The sequence below is a fragment of the Phalacrocorax aristotelis genome, chromosome 1 (genome assembly GCF_949628215.1).
Source record: "Phalacrocorax aristotelis chromosome 1, bGulAri2.1, whole genome shotgun sequence".
NCBI classification, from domain to species: Eukaryota; Metazoa; Chordata; class Aves; order Suliformes; family Phalacrocoracidae; genus Phalacrocorax; species Phalacrocorax aristotelis.
In genome coordinates, this window is record NC_134276.1 from 2,559,731 (window position 1) to 2,573,039 (window position 13,309).

Genomic DNA, 13,309 nt, shown 5'->3' on the forward strand with positions numbered 1-13,309 from the left:
GACTGTCCTCAGTGTGATCAGTGGAGAGTTTTGGGGTTTCACCCCTCGTTACTGGGATGTACAAGTTTTATGGATAGGTTGTGAGAATAAGGATGAATTTCAGTTCACTATCATACACGGAGGAATATCTGGCATTTCTGAGCAGCCTGTATTAAGCTGTTTCAGTTATACAAGCTGCACTTACAGAAGGACCTCGCTCTTGCTTGCTCAAGGCGTGTTTTTGCAGCTCTTGCAAGCGCTCAGGGGTCTGAAAGTAGGTAGATATTACCAATGGGAATGAGGACTCAGACTCCTTTTAGCAGGTTTCTGTGCATGCATGTGGAGGCAGAGGGATTTACACATTTCAGCATTTACTACTGAGTTTACTTAAATATTTAAAATATATTTAAAACCTTTTCAGGATTGAATACGTTTAAATATTTTAAAGTTCCTTAGTTTTCTAAATAATGTTATATTCTATTTTTATAATGATTGAACAGAAATATTTGGTGTTCGATATAAATGTTTAAATACAAAAAAGTTCATTAAGTGTAAACTGTTAGTAAAAAATAACCCCTCATGTAAGTAAGCCCAAACTAAGAAGTCCAGAGAATTCACTACTTTTTCTGTATTTAGTCTGAGCTTTAACACCAAGAATGAGTAAAGTGATTGTTTTTAAACAGAACTTTTCTGAAGCTAAATAGACCGAAAAAGTTATAATTGAATTTTATCAAAGTATAAAAGTTATGATTGAATTTTATCAGAGTATAAAGTATTAGGTATTAGGAGTTACTGCTGAGGAGAAAAACAGCCGTCAGACAAGGGCGCCTTCAGCGGATGCAAGCGGGAGCCTGGCAAAGCTGTAAATTCCCTGTATAACTTGATGTATCTTGTGTGTGGCCGACATGGCTACAACTGATTTCACTCAATTCCTCCCCACCTCAGTCGTGGTTAAAATCAGGTCTGAGATATAATGCTTATATTTGAAGTTGATATTGAAGATTTAATTTGAAGAAAAGGGAAAGTCCACACCCTGGAGTTACCGGCTGTCTTATCTTGGGCTGACTTTTAGCATCGTTTCTGATTACCCTAAGTGTAATGAGCTGAAATTGGCCCACTACCTAATGGATTTGATTTTAATTTCGAGAGCGTGCTGTTAGCATTCTTTTTTTACAGTCAGGAAACGCTGCCTAAACAAAGCTCTGAATAATGTCTAACAGTGAGACTAGAGAGCAGAAGCAGTGCTTGAGGGAAGTGGACTCTTAAGAAGTAGTTCTTTGTTTATATTGCATTGAAAAATACCTATAAAATTGTCAAATACCTAAAAAATTGTCTGTGTCAAAGTTGATTCAAAAGGGTACTCTTTTTTTTCCTTTGGTTACCCAATAAGGGCGTTTTTTCTGTTTCTGGTTACAGAATGTAGAGATTTTTTTTGAAAAGTTGGATGCGAATGCAGCTGCGGTGACAGCTGAGGCGAATGGGAGTAATTGTGAGGGTGAGAATGGAACTACACCAATAAAAATATACTGCACTCTAATTCAAAAATTCATTTCAGTGAGATTAAAAACATTTAAAAATAAGGTTAAATTTAAAAATATATATATATATTTGTGGCTTTTAATCTCTGCTATATAGCAAAAGTGCTTAATACAACACCATCAGGCCCTGGGAACAACAGAGCTGTATTAGTCACTGACATTTAACAAAACCCAGTACTGTTAAGATTCTAGTCTTTAAAAAAAGAAAAACAAACCCAAAACAAACCCAAACCAGAGCTACAACCTTTTCATTAACCTTGTTCTAACATGGTTGTCATCAGCTGCTGCAACAATCCGTGTGCACAGTGTGCTTCAAAAGAGCTTTCTAGCCAATGGTCACTTGTAGGTTAGTTGTGAGCCCCCAAAATACCGATCGAACCAGAATTCAAAAATAAACAACTCCCTAAAAACCAACGGGATAAAGTGTTTCATCCATACGGCTGTACAGCTCTTCCTTTCGTGGGCTCTTCAGTAAGGTGGGTTTCAGTTACACCAGACGTCAGACAATAGCTTCAAAATTGTCATAGAATCATAGAATCGTTAAGGTTTGAAAGGACTGTTAAGATCATCGAGTCCAACCGCTAACCTATCACTGCCAAGTCCACCACTCAACCGCATCCTCAAGCACCACGTCTGCCCTTCTTTTAAATACCCCCCAGGGACGGTGACTCCCCCACCTCTCTGGGCAGCCTGTGCCAGGGCCTGACCGCTCTGGCAGGGAAGGCATTTTCCCTCACACCCAACCTAAACCTCCCCTGACGCAGCTTGAGGCCGTTCCCTCTCGCCCTGTCACTGGTGACTTGGGAGCAGAGACCAGCCCCCCCCTCACTCCAGCCCCTCTCAGGCAGCTGCAGAGAGCGAGAAGGGCTCCCCTCAGCCCCCTCTTCTCCAGGCTAAACCCCCCCAGCTCCCCCAGCCGCCCCCAGCACACTTGTGCTCCAGACCCTGCCCCAGCCCCGCTGCCCTTCTCTGGACACGCTCCAGCCCCTCCAGGCCCTTCTTGTCCCGAGGGGCCCAAACCTGAGCCCAGCATTCGAGGTGGGGCCTCCCCAGGGCCGAGCACAGGGGCCCCATCCTTGCCCGGCTCCTGCTGGCCACACCAGGGCTGACACAAGCCCGGGGGCTGGTGGGATGGAAAAAGTTCACTATAGCAAATTTAGTAAAAAAAGTGTGATCATGTTAGGTCTGTTTTTCAGCCCAGATGATGTCAGCAAGTCCCAGGATCCCCCTTCTCCAGTCAGATATCCCGGAACCATCTTTCTTGTGATGGGTTTAAATGTAATTATTTTCTTTACTCCCTGCCTGGTGGGATGTTCCTCATCCTCCTGCACCCCCCAGCACTCACCAATGCCAGAAGAGATGATAATTTATTAGATTAAGAAGCAGAATGTGGTTATGTAACGGTCGGTTTGTTTTATGCTTTATCATACCATATGAACAGAGGTTTATGTAACTTATTAACAGTGGATGTAGGTCCTTTTTTATTCTTCTGAGTGGAAAAAGCCCTCTGTATGTGAGTAATCTTTATTTTTAAAGACGGGGGGTGTCCTGTTTATAACGCTGAAAACTTACTGAAATGTAAATCAATCCTAGCTCCTCCTTGGCTAAACTAAAATTAAATCAGTTCTACAATAGTAGACTAAAACGAGCACCGAACTTGACTCACGATTTTCTGATCACTGCTGTGTTTAGCTATCAGCTGTGTGAAAAATGTCATGCATATCCCTCCCTCCTCCCCAGCGGTGCTGACCATAAAGTTGAGCTTGCTTTTCAACATTGGCATGGTGACCTCTTATTTTCACCCTTGGAAAGAAACGGCTGTGATTTTTAGGTGTGTTTTGTGCTGGTGGTTTGCATGCAGTGAATGTTTGCTGTGTTTTTCCTTTGTTGAAGCAAACTTTTTCAGTCTTCTGCTACAAAACTAAGGAGCTTTTAGGCTTGAGAGCCAATTTCTTTCCTGCTCTTAAAACTGTACGTGTGCCGTCTTGCATCCAGGTTTAACTGCATAAATAAGAGAATGCAAGCCGTGTGTGTTTGTCCCTGTCATAAGGCAGTTCTGCACCTGCAACAACATTTCGGACAAAAATGGAGCTGCGACATGTGTCTACAGACTAAATGCGTTTGTTAATTTAAGAAACACCATTGCTAGCCTCTAAGCTCTTTAGCTGGTTGGAGTCATCTAGTTCTTTCTGTTGGTTTACTGATTGAATTTTTAGCGCTAAACACTGCTTTCACTGTAACCCAAACCCTGAGAGAACAGCAGAATGTCCATCTATGTTTAGCTCAGGTTTTTTGGCTCTTCCTTCATTCCTGGGCCATGGTAAGTGGTTTTGGTTTCCCTCTTTTTTGGAAGAGGTTAAATTGAGTCATTGGATGTCTTGCCACCACCGAGTTCCAGTCTTGAAAACACTTAAGCGAGAGCTTAATTTAGTAAATCAGGTTAGGGCCAGACACTTCAGTTCCCCCACCATCTTCCCTACACTTCTGATTTTCATGTCTATAGCAGATAAATCTCTGGTTTAACTCCTTTCTTCATACCTATTGAAATGGCAGTGGGTTTTTTATTTCTTACTTGATCTACCCCTCTAGCCTGTCTTTACCTGAGGATACAGACTTCTCAAGTCATCCTTGATGTCCTCCTGAAGCATATACTCTTCCACACGAGTCAGCTTGGCACTGCTCCTCTGCTTGTAAGCTCCTTCACGGCCTTAAGTGCCAGCATCTCGGTCTTTTACAGGTGAGGTGAAGGCCGTCCCTGTGATTTCAGCTCCATTTATTCAGGAAGCATTCCAGGTCCTGATGGCTTTGAAACCTTCCTCCTTGCACTGTCTTCTCAGCCAAGGAATTCAGACTGTGTATTTCCGCTGCTCTCCCTGGTTTCGTGCAGTTTAGGAGTCCCTGTTTTCAGCTTCTTCCCCAGGAGACTAAATTTTGCCACTAGATCTGGTCTCCTGCTTTGGCCTGTGTTTTTGGTATCCACACAGACCACAGCTCCAGGTTTCTCCCCAACTCTTTTTATTACCTCATTTTCAGGTTGTTCAGTTTTAGACCTTTAAGCAAGGGTGAGGTCTGTGTGGATACAATACTGTTTTATGAATAACTAATATAACCGCTCTGATCCAATAGCAATTCATTTCTCTTTTAGTATGCCCTTAGGAGTAGCCACAAAGTTTGCATTCATTTTTCTGGTCAAGTGCTTTTGATAAATAGATTAAAAACCAAAACCACACTTGGAATAACGCAGAAAGTTATCAAGCGACTGAAAAGGAGTCTGTCTTCTTAATGAAAATGGGATGCTGAGTGGGAGCAAGACCAACGGGAACACTGAAAATTCATTATGAGATGTGTTACAGGGGAGAGGCAGTGTTAAACCATTCTGCTCAGATTGGCAGTTGTTAAGACTCAGCTGGAAGCTGTGGAAGAAGCTGTACAAAAATGCTTACTCCAATAAGCCGGGGGAAAAACTGAGATCAAATGTTATCTTAAGGTTCCGATGTGCCTAAATAAATCCATGTGTTTGTTCCCTTTACGTGTTGCAATGCCCTAGGGGAGTAGCTTAATGAAGGTCCTTAAAGGGGTCAAACAGTAATGAGGAGATAAGACCGTATAAAGCCACTTCAGTAAAAACAGGCAAAAGCCAATTTAATACTTAAACTGAGGGGATGGATGAAGAGAGCTGCACCTCTCTGTTCTTTGCCTGGTAGGCAGCTTTGCCTTCCTGCCTGTTCAGGCCAGAGGTAACCATGTGCTTGTAACGTGCCTCCTCCTCTTCCAGGCTGCTCTACGCCTCATCTAACAATTCCTTCTACTTTGAAAATACCGTTAACCCGGGCTTTGGGGCTCTGTCCCACTCCAGTGGGTGAACTTCATGGAAATGTTTGTTTCTGGCTTTGAGCTAAAATAACTTGACATCTTATACTGGCTTGTAAAAGCCTCTTGGGGTGGTGTTTTTTGGCCTCTGTGAGCAGCGCAGGGACGCTACCTCCCCTCCGCCCCTCTATCGGTGTATGCCTTAAGGCATTCTGTAGGCACAAGCTGAAGCACTGCAACTTCTTGCCAAGTTACAGCTTCTTGAAACAGAGGCAGAGTGTGGCCTGAAAGCCGCCTCAAGCATTAGATATATTTCAGAGCCCTGTGGTAGGAGTGTGTGTGTATGTGATGGGGTTGTCTTCCTTTCCCTCGCTTGCCTCTACCATTGGAAGTCATCTCCTTCACAACCCCTTGAATCCGCTACCCCCAGGTCTCTTGTAATAAGAAGATGAATAAGAATAAAGGCCAGATTCAATTTTGTTGAAAAGGAGCTTAGCGGAACAAAATAACACGCTGAACCAATTTTTGCCTCATTTCAATTAAATCCTCTGATAGGAGGTTAGCACAAGTTATTCTTATTGCCTCTCCCACGTGGGCAGTGTAATCCAAAGGCATAAAAGTCTTGCTTTCAGAATCACTTTGGTTTGCTTCCCAGTATCTCTTCATTTTACTCCAGCCTATACCAGAAGCTGGTATTAAAATCGTCTTCCTTCCTCGACACAAGTCGTACCGCTCTGCCTGCTGAGATACCCGATAACACCATCTCTTCTTGTGCATCAGCTGGAGGCTTCTCACCTAGCCTGAAATAATTCCTTGCCTTTCTGGTCTCTTACCCTTTTCCTGCTGGCTGACCTTGAATTTCTCCTTCCTAAACAACTTTTGCATACTTGTGGGATATTCTCTAGTTTCAAACCGCACCCGATGGAGAAAAATCCTCGTCTTCTGTCACAGAGCTGAGAGTCAGAGAGAGGAATTCATGGAGCGGTCGTTCCTTTCTGTGTGCATACACAGCCTCAGTTTGTTTTGAGCAGCGCTAAACATACTCTCTCTTCTTGAGTGATAATTCATAAGGGGATTTTTGCAGTTGATCTCAAAGGTTGTGCAAGATTTTATCAGCCCAAAGAGGACTTGTGATACAAAGGAGCGCAGGGTGGCCCTGGACGGCAGCGACTGTCTCGGCAGTGAGATGTGTGTGAGTCAGCAAGTCATCCAGGAAGAGCTGTTGTTCGTGAGGATCCCCTTCAGAGATTCATTAACTTAAATTGGAGAAACCACTGCAATGTATGTTGAAAGAATCTATTCTGTTGTGCCAGGAGCACGCCCTGGGATGGTGGGGTGAATATAATGTCTTCTCACAGCTAATTTTGCTGATTGGGAGAGTGTGAGACTGGCTCAGAAAAAAAAATCACAGAATCCCAGACTGGCTGAGGTTGGGAGGGACCTCTGGAGATCATCTGGTCCAGAGCCGGTTGCTCAGGATCGTGCCCACAGGGCTTTTGAATATCTCCAGGGATGGAGATTCCGCAACGTCCCTGGGCAACCTGTGCCCACGCTCGGTCACCCTCACACGGAGAAGTGTTTCCTCGTGTTCAGAGGGACCCTCCTGTGCCTCTGGTCCTGGCACTGGGCACCCCGCAGAGAGCCTGGCTCCATCCTCCTTCCCTTCACCTATTTTTTCCCCTACATTTATCCCCTATACTGATGAGATCCCTCTGAGGCTTTTCTTCTTCAGGCTCAACGGTCCCAGCTCTCAGCCTCTCTTCGCAGGAGAGATGCTCTGGCCTCTCCATCATCTTCGTGGCCCTTTGTTGGACTCTCTCCAACTTCATCGTTATTAAGTTACTTATCCTTACGCAGTTTAGGTGCAATATTTGCGTACACAATACCCACAAATACAGAAGGAATATCAGGAAACCTACTTCAGTGGGAAGATAGACACGGATTTTCTTTCTAAACACTGAGATATGTGTGCAAATGCAGAGTCGCTGTGTCAGTAACGGAAGTTGTAGAAAGATTGGGAGTGATTTCAGTTACCCGGTGCTGGGAAGTCTGTCTTCAGAGTTTCACATGGGTTCTGCTTTATCTGTGGAGAACAGAGAACTTCATCTTGCTTTAGTTGGCATTTCTTGAGCAGGAGAAATAATTTTTTTGGTTACTGGCACAGTAAAAGCAGGCATAAGATGAAACAATATCCAAAAAATGAGATTTGAAATTTGAGTTACTGCTTTGCAGACAATTTCTTTTTTGGACAGAAACAGCTGTGCTGTTGTAAAATATTTGACGGCATTGTGATTTGATCACAAATTACAAAGAATGAGCCTAAATGGCCAGTTGGCTCACGCTTAACCTTTCATCTCTGCTTCCTGTAGTGCATGTTTGTTTTAGAAATGAGGTGACTTCCTTGGCTAGTTATTCTTCATCTCTTTGATATAGTGTATGGGTGAAATAGTATTTCAGTTTTATTCATTGTCTTTCATCGCAGTAGAACTGTGTCTGGTATTCAGCATCCCGCTGATTTTCCTGAGACAGTGAGTTGCAACTTCTTTTGAACTTTGCTTTGCTTCCGTAGCTGGCTTTCTATGACATGGTACCAGCACAAAGTTCATCCGGAAGAGCGTTGGGTTTGTTGACTCTTTCTTATTTTGTATGAAATGAGATCCTGGGCTGATAAATGTAATATAAAGTTATCCTATAACTAAACATCATCGTATCTACAGAGGTAGCCCCGGGTCTGTGTGGTGACTCATTCTCTTGTTGTTTTCTGTTTCAGAGTCGACAACTGGAATCGGAAACTGGAACGACTGAAGAGCACAGCCTCAACAAGGAGGCTCGGAAATGGGCTACCCGAGTAGCCCGTGAGCACAAAAACATCATCCACAGCCAGCGGGTAGGTTAGGAAAACTTCCGTGTGCAGGTTTTATTTCTTGCAGCTCCCCACTCCATGAAAGAGGAGCTGCTACAAGCACCCAGGAGTTATTTTTGTCCTGTTACCTCTACGGGCAACCTGCCATTTTAATCTTACCCTTTCGTGACATGGTGCACTCAAGCTGCCAGAGCTCCTCAAACTTTTCATCAATAAGTTTTGTTATTCCCATATAAATCTGAAGTTAGAGCTTTACTTGTCTGCAAATACCTTGCAGACCTACCTCTATCCTACACAGTGTCCTCTGTTCAAATTAAAGTTTCAGGGGTCCTCTTATCTCTGCTATACCGTGTCTATATTACCTGTAGAAAAAAATGTATTCATCTGGATTTCAAAAGTCTTTCCAACACTAGGAAGATCCATGAGTACTGTGCACTTAATTCTAATGTGAAGACACAGAATTAAGTGTGTATTGATGAATTTATTTCTACATAAGTGGCTCAACTTAGAAGAACCTAGGGCTGTATTTGGACGTCCTACTGGGCTTCAGGTAGCTGTATTCTGCGATGCAGCTGAGCCTGCCTAGGAGTAAGAATAAAGTCAGCCAGTAGAAACGCATCCCTTGGGTCCCCAGGTTCCTTAAACAACTATGGCAAGGCTCTCATGGTCTTGTTTGGAGAGAGCATTGGGACCCACGCTAACTTCTAGTGCTAACTTCTGCCTAAAAACATCCGTTTCACCTGCGTAGGTCAAGCCTAACTTGCACATACTACATTAAATTCAGTTAAAGACAATGTGTCTATACTACAATATCTGTAATACTGTATAACATTCAATGAGCTTCAGCCCAGGACGTGGGTGACCTGGCTTCCAGTTCCACTTCGGTCTTTAGAGATTTGAGCCATTCCTCGAACTACCCAGGGGAATGCACAACGCAAGGCCAAAGTAGGCGTTCAATGCCTTACCCATCTTCTGCTGAGCCTGGGTCGCTCTGTAGCAAAAACCAGAAGTTGTAACATCAGGCAGAGGGTATGAACAGAGTCTGTAACCAAAATATGATGGGAAAAAGCTCTCCTCAGAGGAAGGAGTGAGCATCCTGGATTCTGGTCCTAGCACCAGAAGCACCTGATGCTGCTTCTGCTCTTTCTCCAAAGACTATTTAACACCAAACGCATAGGCAGTCGCTGAACCAGTCACAGATTTGCAGATAACCGGTGACGATTTGTGCCCTCACGTGATTTACTTATTTTTCACTTGGATCTGTACAGTCGACGTACACGTACGCGAAGCTAAGGAACTCCAGCGTGTCTTACGTGATTGAGCAAATGCTCCTCTGGAGACAACGTTTTTACAAATGCAGCAAACTTGTCTTGGCTTCCGCTACAGCGCGGCTACCATTAGCAACGCTGCACTCCATGTTTAAGACGTTCTCTTTCAACCTGACATGAACGTGGGCCAACGTACCCCTTTTAAATATGTAAATATCAACATATAAATGAGTTGATTCGTACCACAATATCGTGTTTTCATGAAGATGTTGAAACATTCCCCTAAGCGGAATTTCCATGTGAAATCCTCTGCTTTTAAATGGTGTTTTCCTTGGTCATTGCCTTTTTTCCTGGAACAGGCTATAGTCGGTCAGCCCAGCATCTAATCAAACACTGATTTCCCTGACTTGTCATAAATATTTATCGTGTGAATGGCTTGCTAGCATTTCCTACATCTGTGATGTGCTTTCTTATTCCTGACAGACACTTGAAGAGCTCGAATGCCATGGGCCTGTGATGTCTGAGCAAACCCGAGCAGAACTGGAGCAGAAAATAGATGAAGCAAGAGAGAGCATTCGCAAGGCTGAGGTAAGAGGGAAGTTCTTTTGGCGTGTTCAGCTTCTTACCACGGCAGGATTTATGTTACAACTATTTAATTCTGTTTGTGGAAATGTAAGCTTTCAGCCTCAAAAACCAGGGGATTTTAGGATGTCGTTTTTTTTCCTTGATTTTGTCCTTCTGAAACCACTGAATCAACTTAATGAAAGACTCGAGATTAGAAGAATAATAGTAAAAGAAAACTCCTGATGCAGAGTGATTAAACTTGGTGTGTGTTCCGCTATTGTGCAAAGGTCGAGAATCCCTGTATTTAGGAGCTTTGTCTTAAATAGGGAGAAACCAGTCTCAAGTTTACTGGTTTCCTCCTGCTTGAAGAAATTAGTACCAGAAAATGGTAATCGTACCTCTTCCTTCACACTTTTTGTCTTCTGGAAGTAACTGCCACACGCTGATGTGCCTTCTGTTCTGGTATTTTTTGATACACGTATTAATTTGTGATGTTGATGGGAAAACTCTTTGTGAGGTACTTCTGGAAAGGTTGCAGAGGTTTTTAACCTGTTCGGGGTTAAGAAGGACTCATGGAAAGATTAACTCGCTTCATACTTGACTGCCACTCTTGGGTTGGTAAAAGTTAACTATTTTCATGGCCAGTGATTCAAAACCCTACTGCGAGCAACAGGAACTAATCTGTTAGTTTTCGGCTGGGTGGGCTGCTTAATTAAAACCGTAGAGCAAACGTAATTATTTCAGTTAAGTGCTTCTCTCGTACTGCTGGATATTCAGAGTACCTGATGTAATTAGGAATGTGATTTACAGTTTGAGAGGTTAGAAGATACAGAGTGACATTATTCCTCCTCCTGGTGTGATAAATGTTAGCCTCTCTTTAAAACAAACCCAGAATACGCACTTTTAACAGGAAGTGTTTTAAAAATGCAATAGCCCTTTATTTGAGTAAACAGTTTCAAAGAGACTGTGCTCCCAAACTGCTTCGGTGTATATATAGTTAATGATTAAATATGCAAGGACAGAGAGCATGAGAATGAAAGATAAAAGCAGCGGCAGAAAGAAGAATCAAGATAAGAAGTTGCAGGGGAGAAGGTTCTTGCACAAAAAAATATGACAAAAGGTACAAATTAAATTGGTCTGGAACGTAAGTGATCACGCGTCTTAAGAACACATAATTAACAGAACCCAATCAATCAGTGGAAACTGAGCAAAGGGATAACACGTTTCCTTGGGGGACATGGTGGAGAGAAAAAGTGATAGGAGTATTTTTTTATTTGTTAAATTCTGGAAAGTTAGAATTTTAAAATAGTAATGGCTAAGAAGGATCTCCGCAGCAGAAATTAGGTCACGGTCCTGCATGAATGGCACAGGGAGCACAGAGGCACGGGGTAGCACGGCAGTTACTGCCTGGGCAGGTGCAGCAAAGAAGAAATGTGAGAACACACGGGGCCTTTTGCCCAGCAGAAGGTTGACTTTTCTGAGAGCTGTTGCTAAAGGAGCTTGAGACAAAATTGTTAAGTTTTCCTTGGCCAAGCCACAGAATATAACTGAGGATAGAAGGAAAGTGCTAAGAAATGGAAGCTTTATATATATTAAAGAAAACCCAAATGAGATGTGAGATCAGAAATAAACCCCGTGGAAGGCAGCGGTCCTTTCCAAAAGCAGAGGGATGGATAGAGCTCCGTTCGGAAGCATGTTGGGCAAGACGTGCAGGGCCAGGAAGGTGATTCATAAAAGCAACGAAGGAGGAAAATACAGCATGCAATTCTCTGATCTACTGAGGAGCAAACGCAGAGTCATATGTCAGTGTCCTCGTAAGCACCAAACAGAACTCCAAAGAGGTAGAGAATATGGATATTTTTTTTTCCAAAAGATGTGTTTTACAGTATTTGGTAGAAAGCATTAAATGTAGTCGGGTACTGTGTTTCCGTGGTTTTCCAGTGCTAGCCGCCGTGTCGTGGTTAGAATGTCCCTAACCTTTCTAATATTTAACACGTGTTCTGTTTTACAACAGAAAGTGGCGAAAATGCCAAGTACTTGAGTCTAGGAAGACTCAGCGGCTGGGTGATTTTCACTGATTTTCTTCCTTTTGATACAAGTTTTCTACTGTGGATTTCAAAGCCATGAAGTTGTCTCTGAGTGTCTGAATGGAAGGTGTGTAAACCACTTTGTGTTTGTGACTTCTAGAGAATCACAGAATCATTAAGGTTGGAAAAGACCTCTCGGCTCATCAAGGCCAACCCCCAACCCAACCCCCCAGGCCTCCTAAACCATGGCCCCAAGTCCCACGGCTACACGTCTTTTAAATACCCCCCCAGGGACGGTGACTCCCCCACCTCTCTGGGCAGCCTGTGCCAGGGCCTGACCGCTCTGGCAGGGAAGGCATTTTCCCTCACATCCAACCTAAACCTCCCCTGGCACAGCTTGAGGCCATGAGTATTGCCACATAAGTTATTTGTAGTAGAGAATTATTTTTAAGGGAAATAGTAAGTGAATTCTGTAAGTTTCTTTCCTTTTACTTAGGGATGGCCTTTTCTTTTAGCTTCAACTCTTATTAGTCCCCACTCCTCTAAGTCCACTATTAAGTAATTTCAGGACCATTAATTAGAGAAGGGCGTTTTGCACACGTGTGATCCATAGAAGAGTAAACTACATAAGCTTGGAGTAAAAATGTTTTCTTCTTTTCGGTATGTGAAAAACAAACATTTGCAGCATTCCTGCATATTTAAGTGAAACTGATTAAGTTGGAATTACTGATGGTTGGGTTCGGGAATGGTATTTGTGCAAAAAGTTACAGTCACAGACTCCCAGAGTGGTGGGGGCTGGAAGGGCCCTCTGGAGCCCATCCCGTCCCACCCCCTGCTGGAGCAGGCACCCCCAGAGCAGGGGGCACAGGGCCGCGTCCAGGCGGGGGGTGAATGTCTCCAGGGAAGGGACCCCACAGCCTCTCTGGGCAGCCCGTGCCCCTGCTCTGGCACCCGCACAGCAAAGGGGTTTCTCCTCATGTTCAGGTGGAACTTCCCGTGTTCCAGCTTGTGCCCGTGGCCCCTTGGCCTGGCGTTGGGCACCACTGGAAAGAGCCCGGCCCCATCGCCCTGACACCCACCCTTCAGATATTGATAAGCACTGATGAGACCCCCCTCAGGCTTCTCTTCTCCAGGCTGAACAAGCCCAGGTCTCTCAGCCTTTCCTCACCAGGGAGATGCTCCAGCCCCTGATCCCCTTGGCAGCTCTGCGCTGGCCTTGCTCCAGCAGTTCCCTGCCCTTCTTGGACTGGGGGGCCCAGA

General features: G+C 44.0%; 1 protein-coding gene across 2 annotated transcripts in view; it reads left to right on the forward strand.

Moving 5' to 3' along the window:
* The window catches only part of FCHSD2 (FCH and double SH3 domains 2), a 167,410-nt gene that overhangs the window by 127,742 nt on the left and 26,359 nt on the right, over positions 1 to 13,309 (forward strand). For both annotated transcript variants that reach the window (XM_075111324.1, XM_075111390.1), the window contains 2 exons: positions 8,098 to 8,214; positions 9,942 to 10,046. In XM_075111324.1, the coding sequence (XP_074967425.1) occupies positions 8,098 to 8,214; positions 9,942 to 10,046 (222 nt within the window). The remainder of the gene's footprint in view (positions 1 to 8,097; positions 8,215 to 9,941; positions 10,047 to 13,309) is intronic.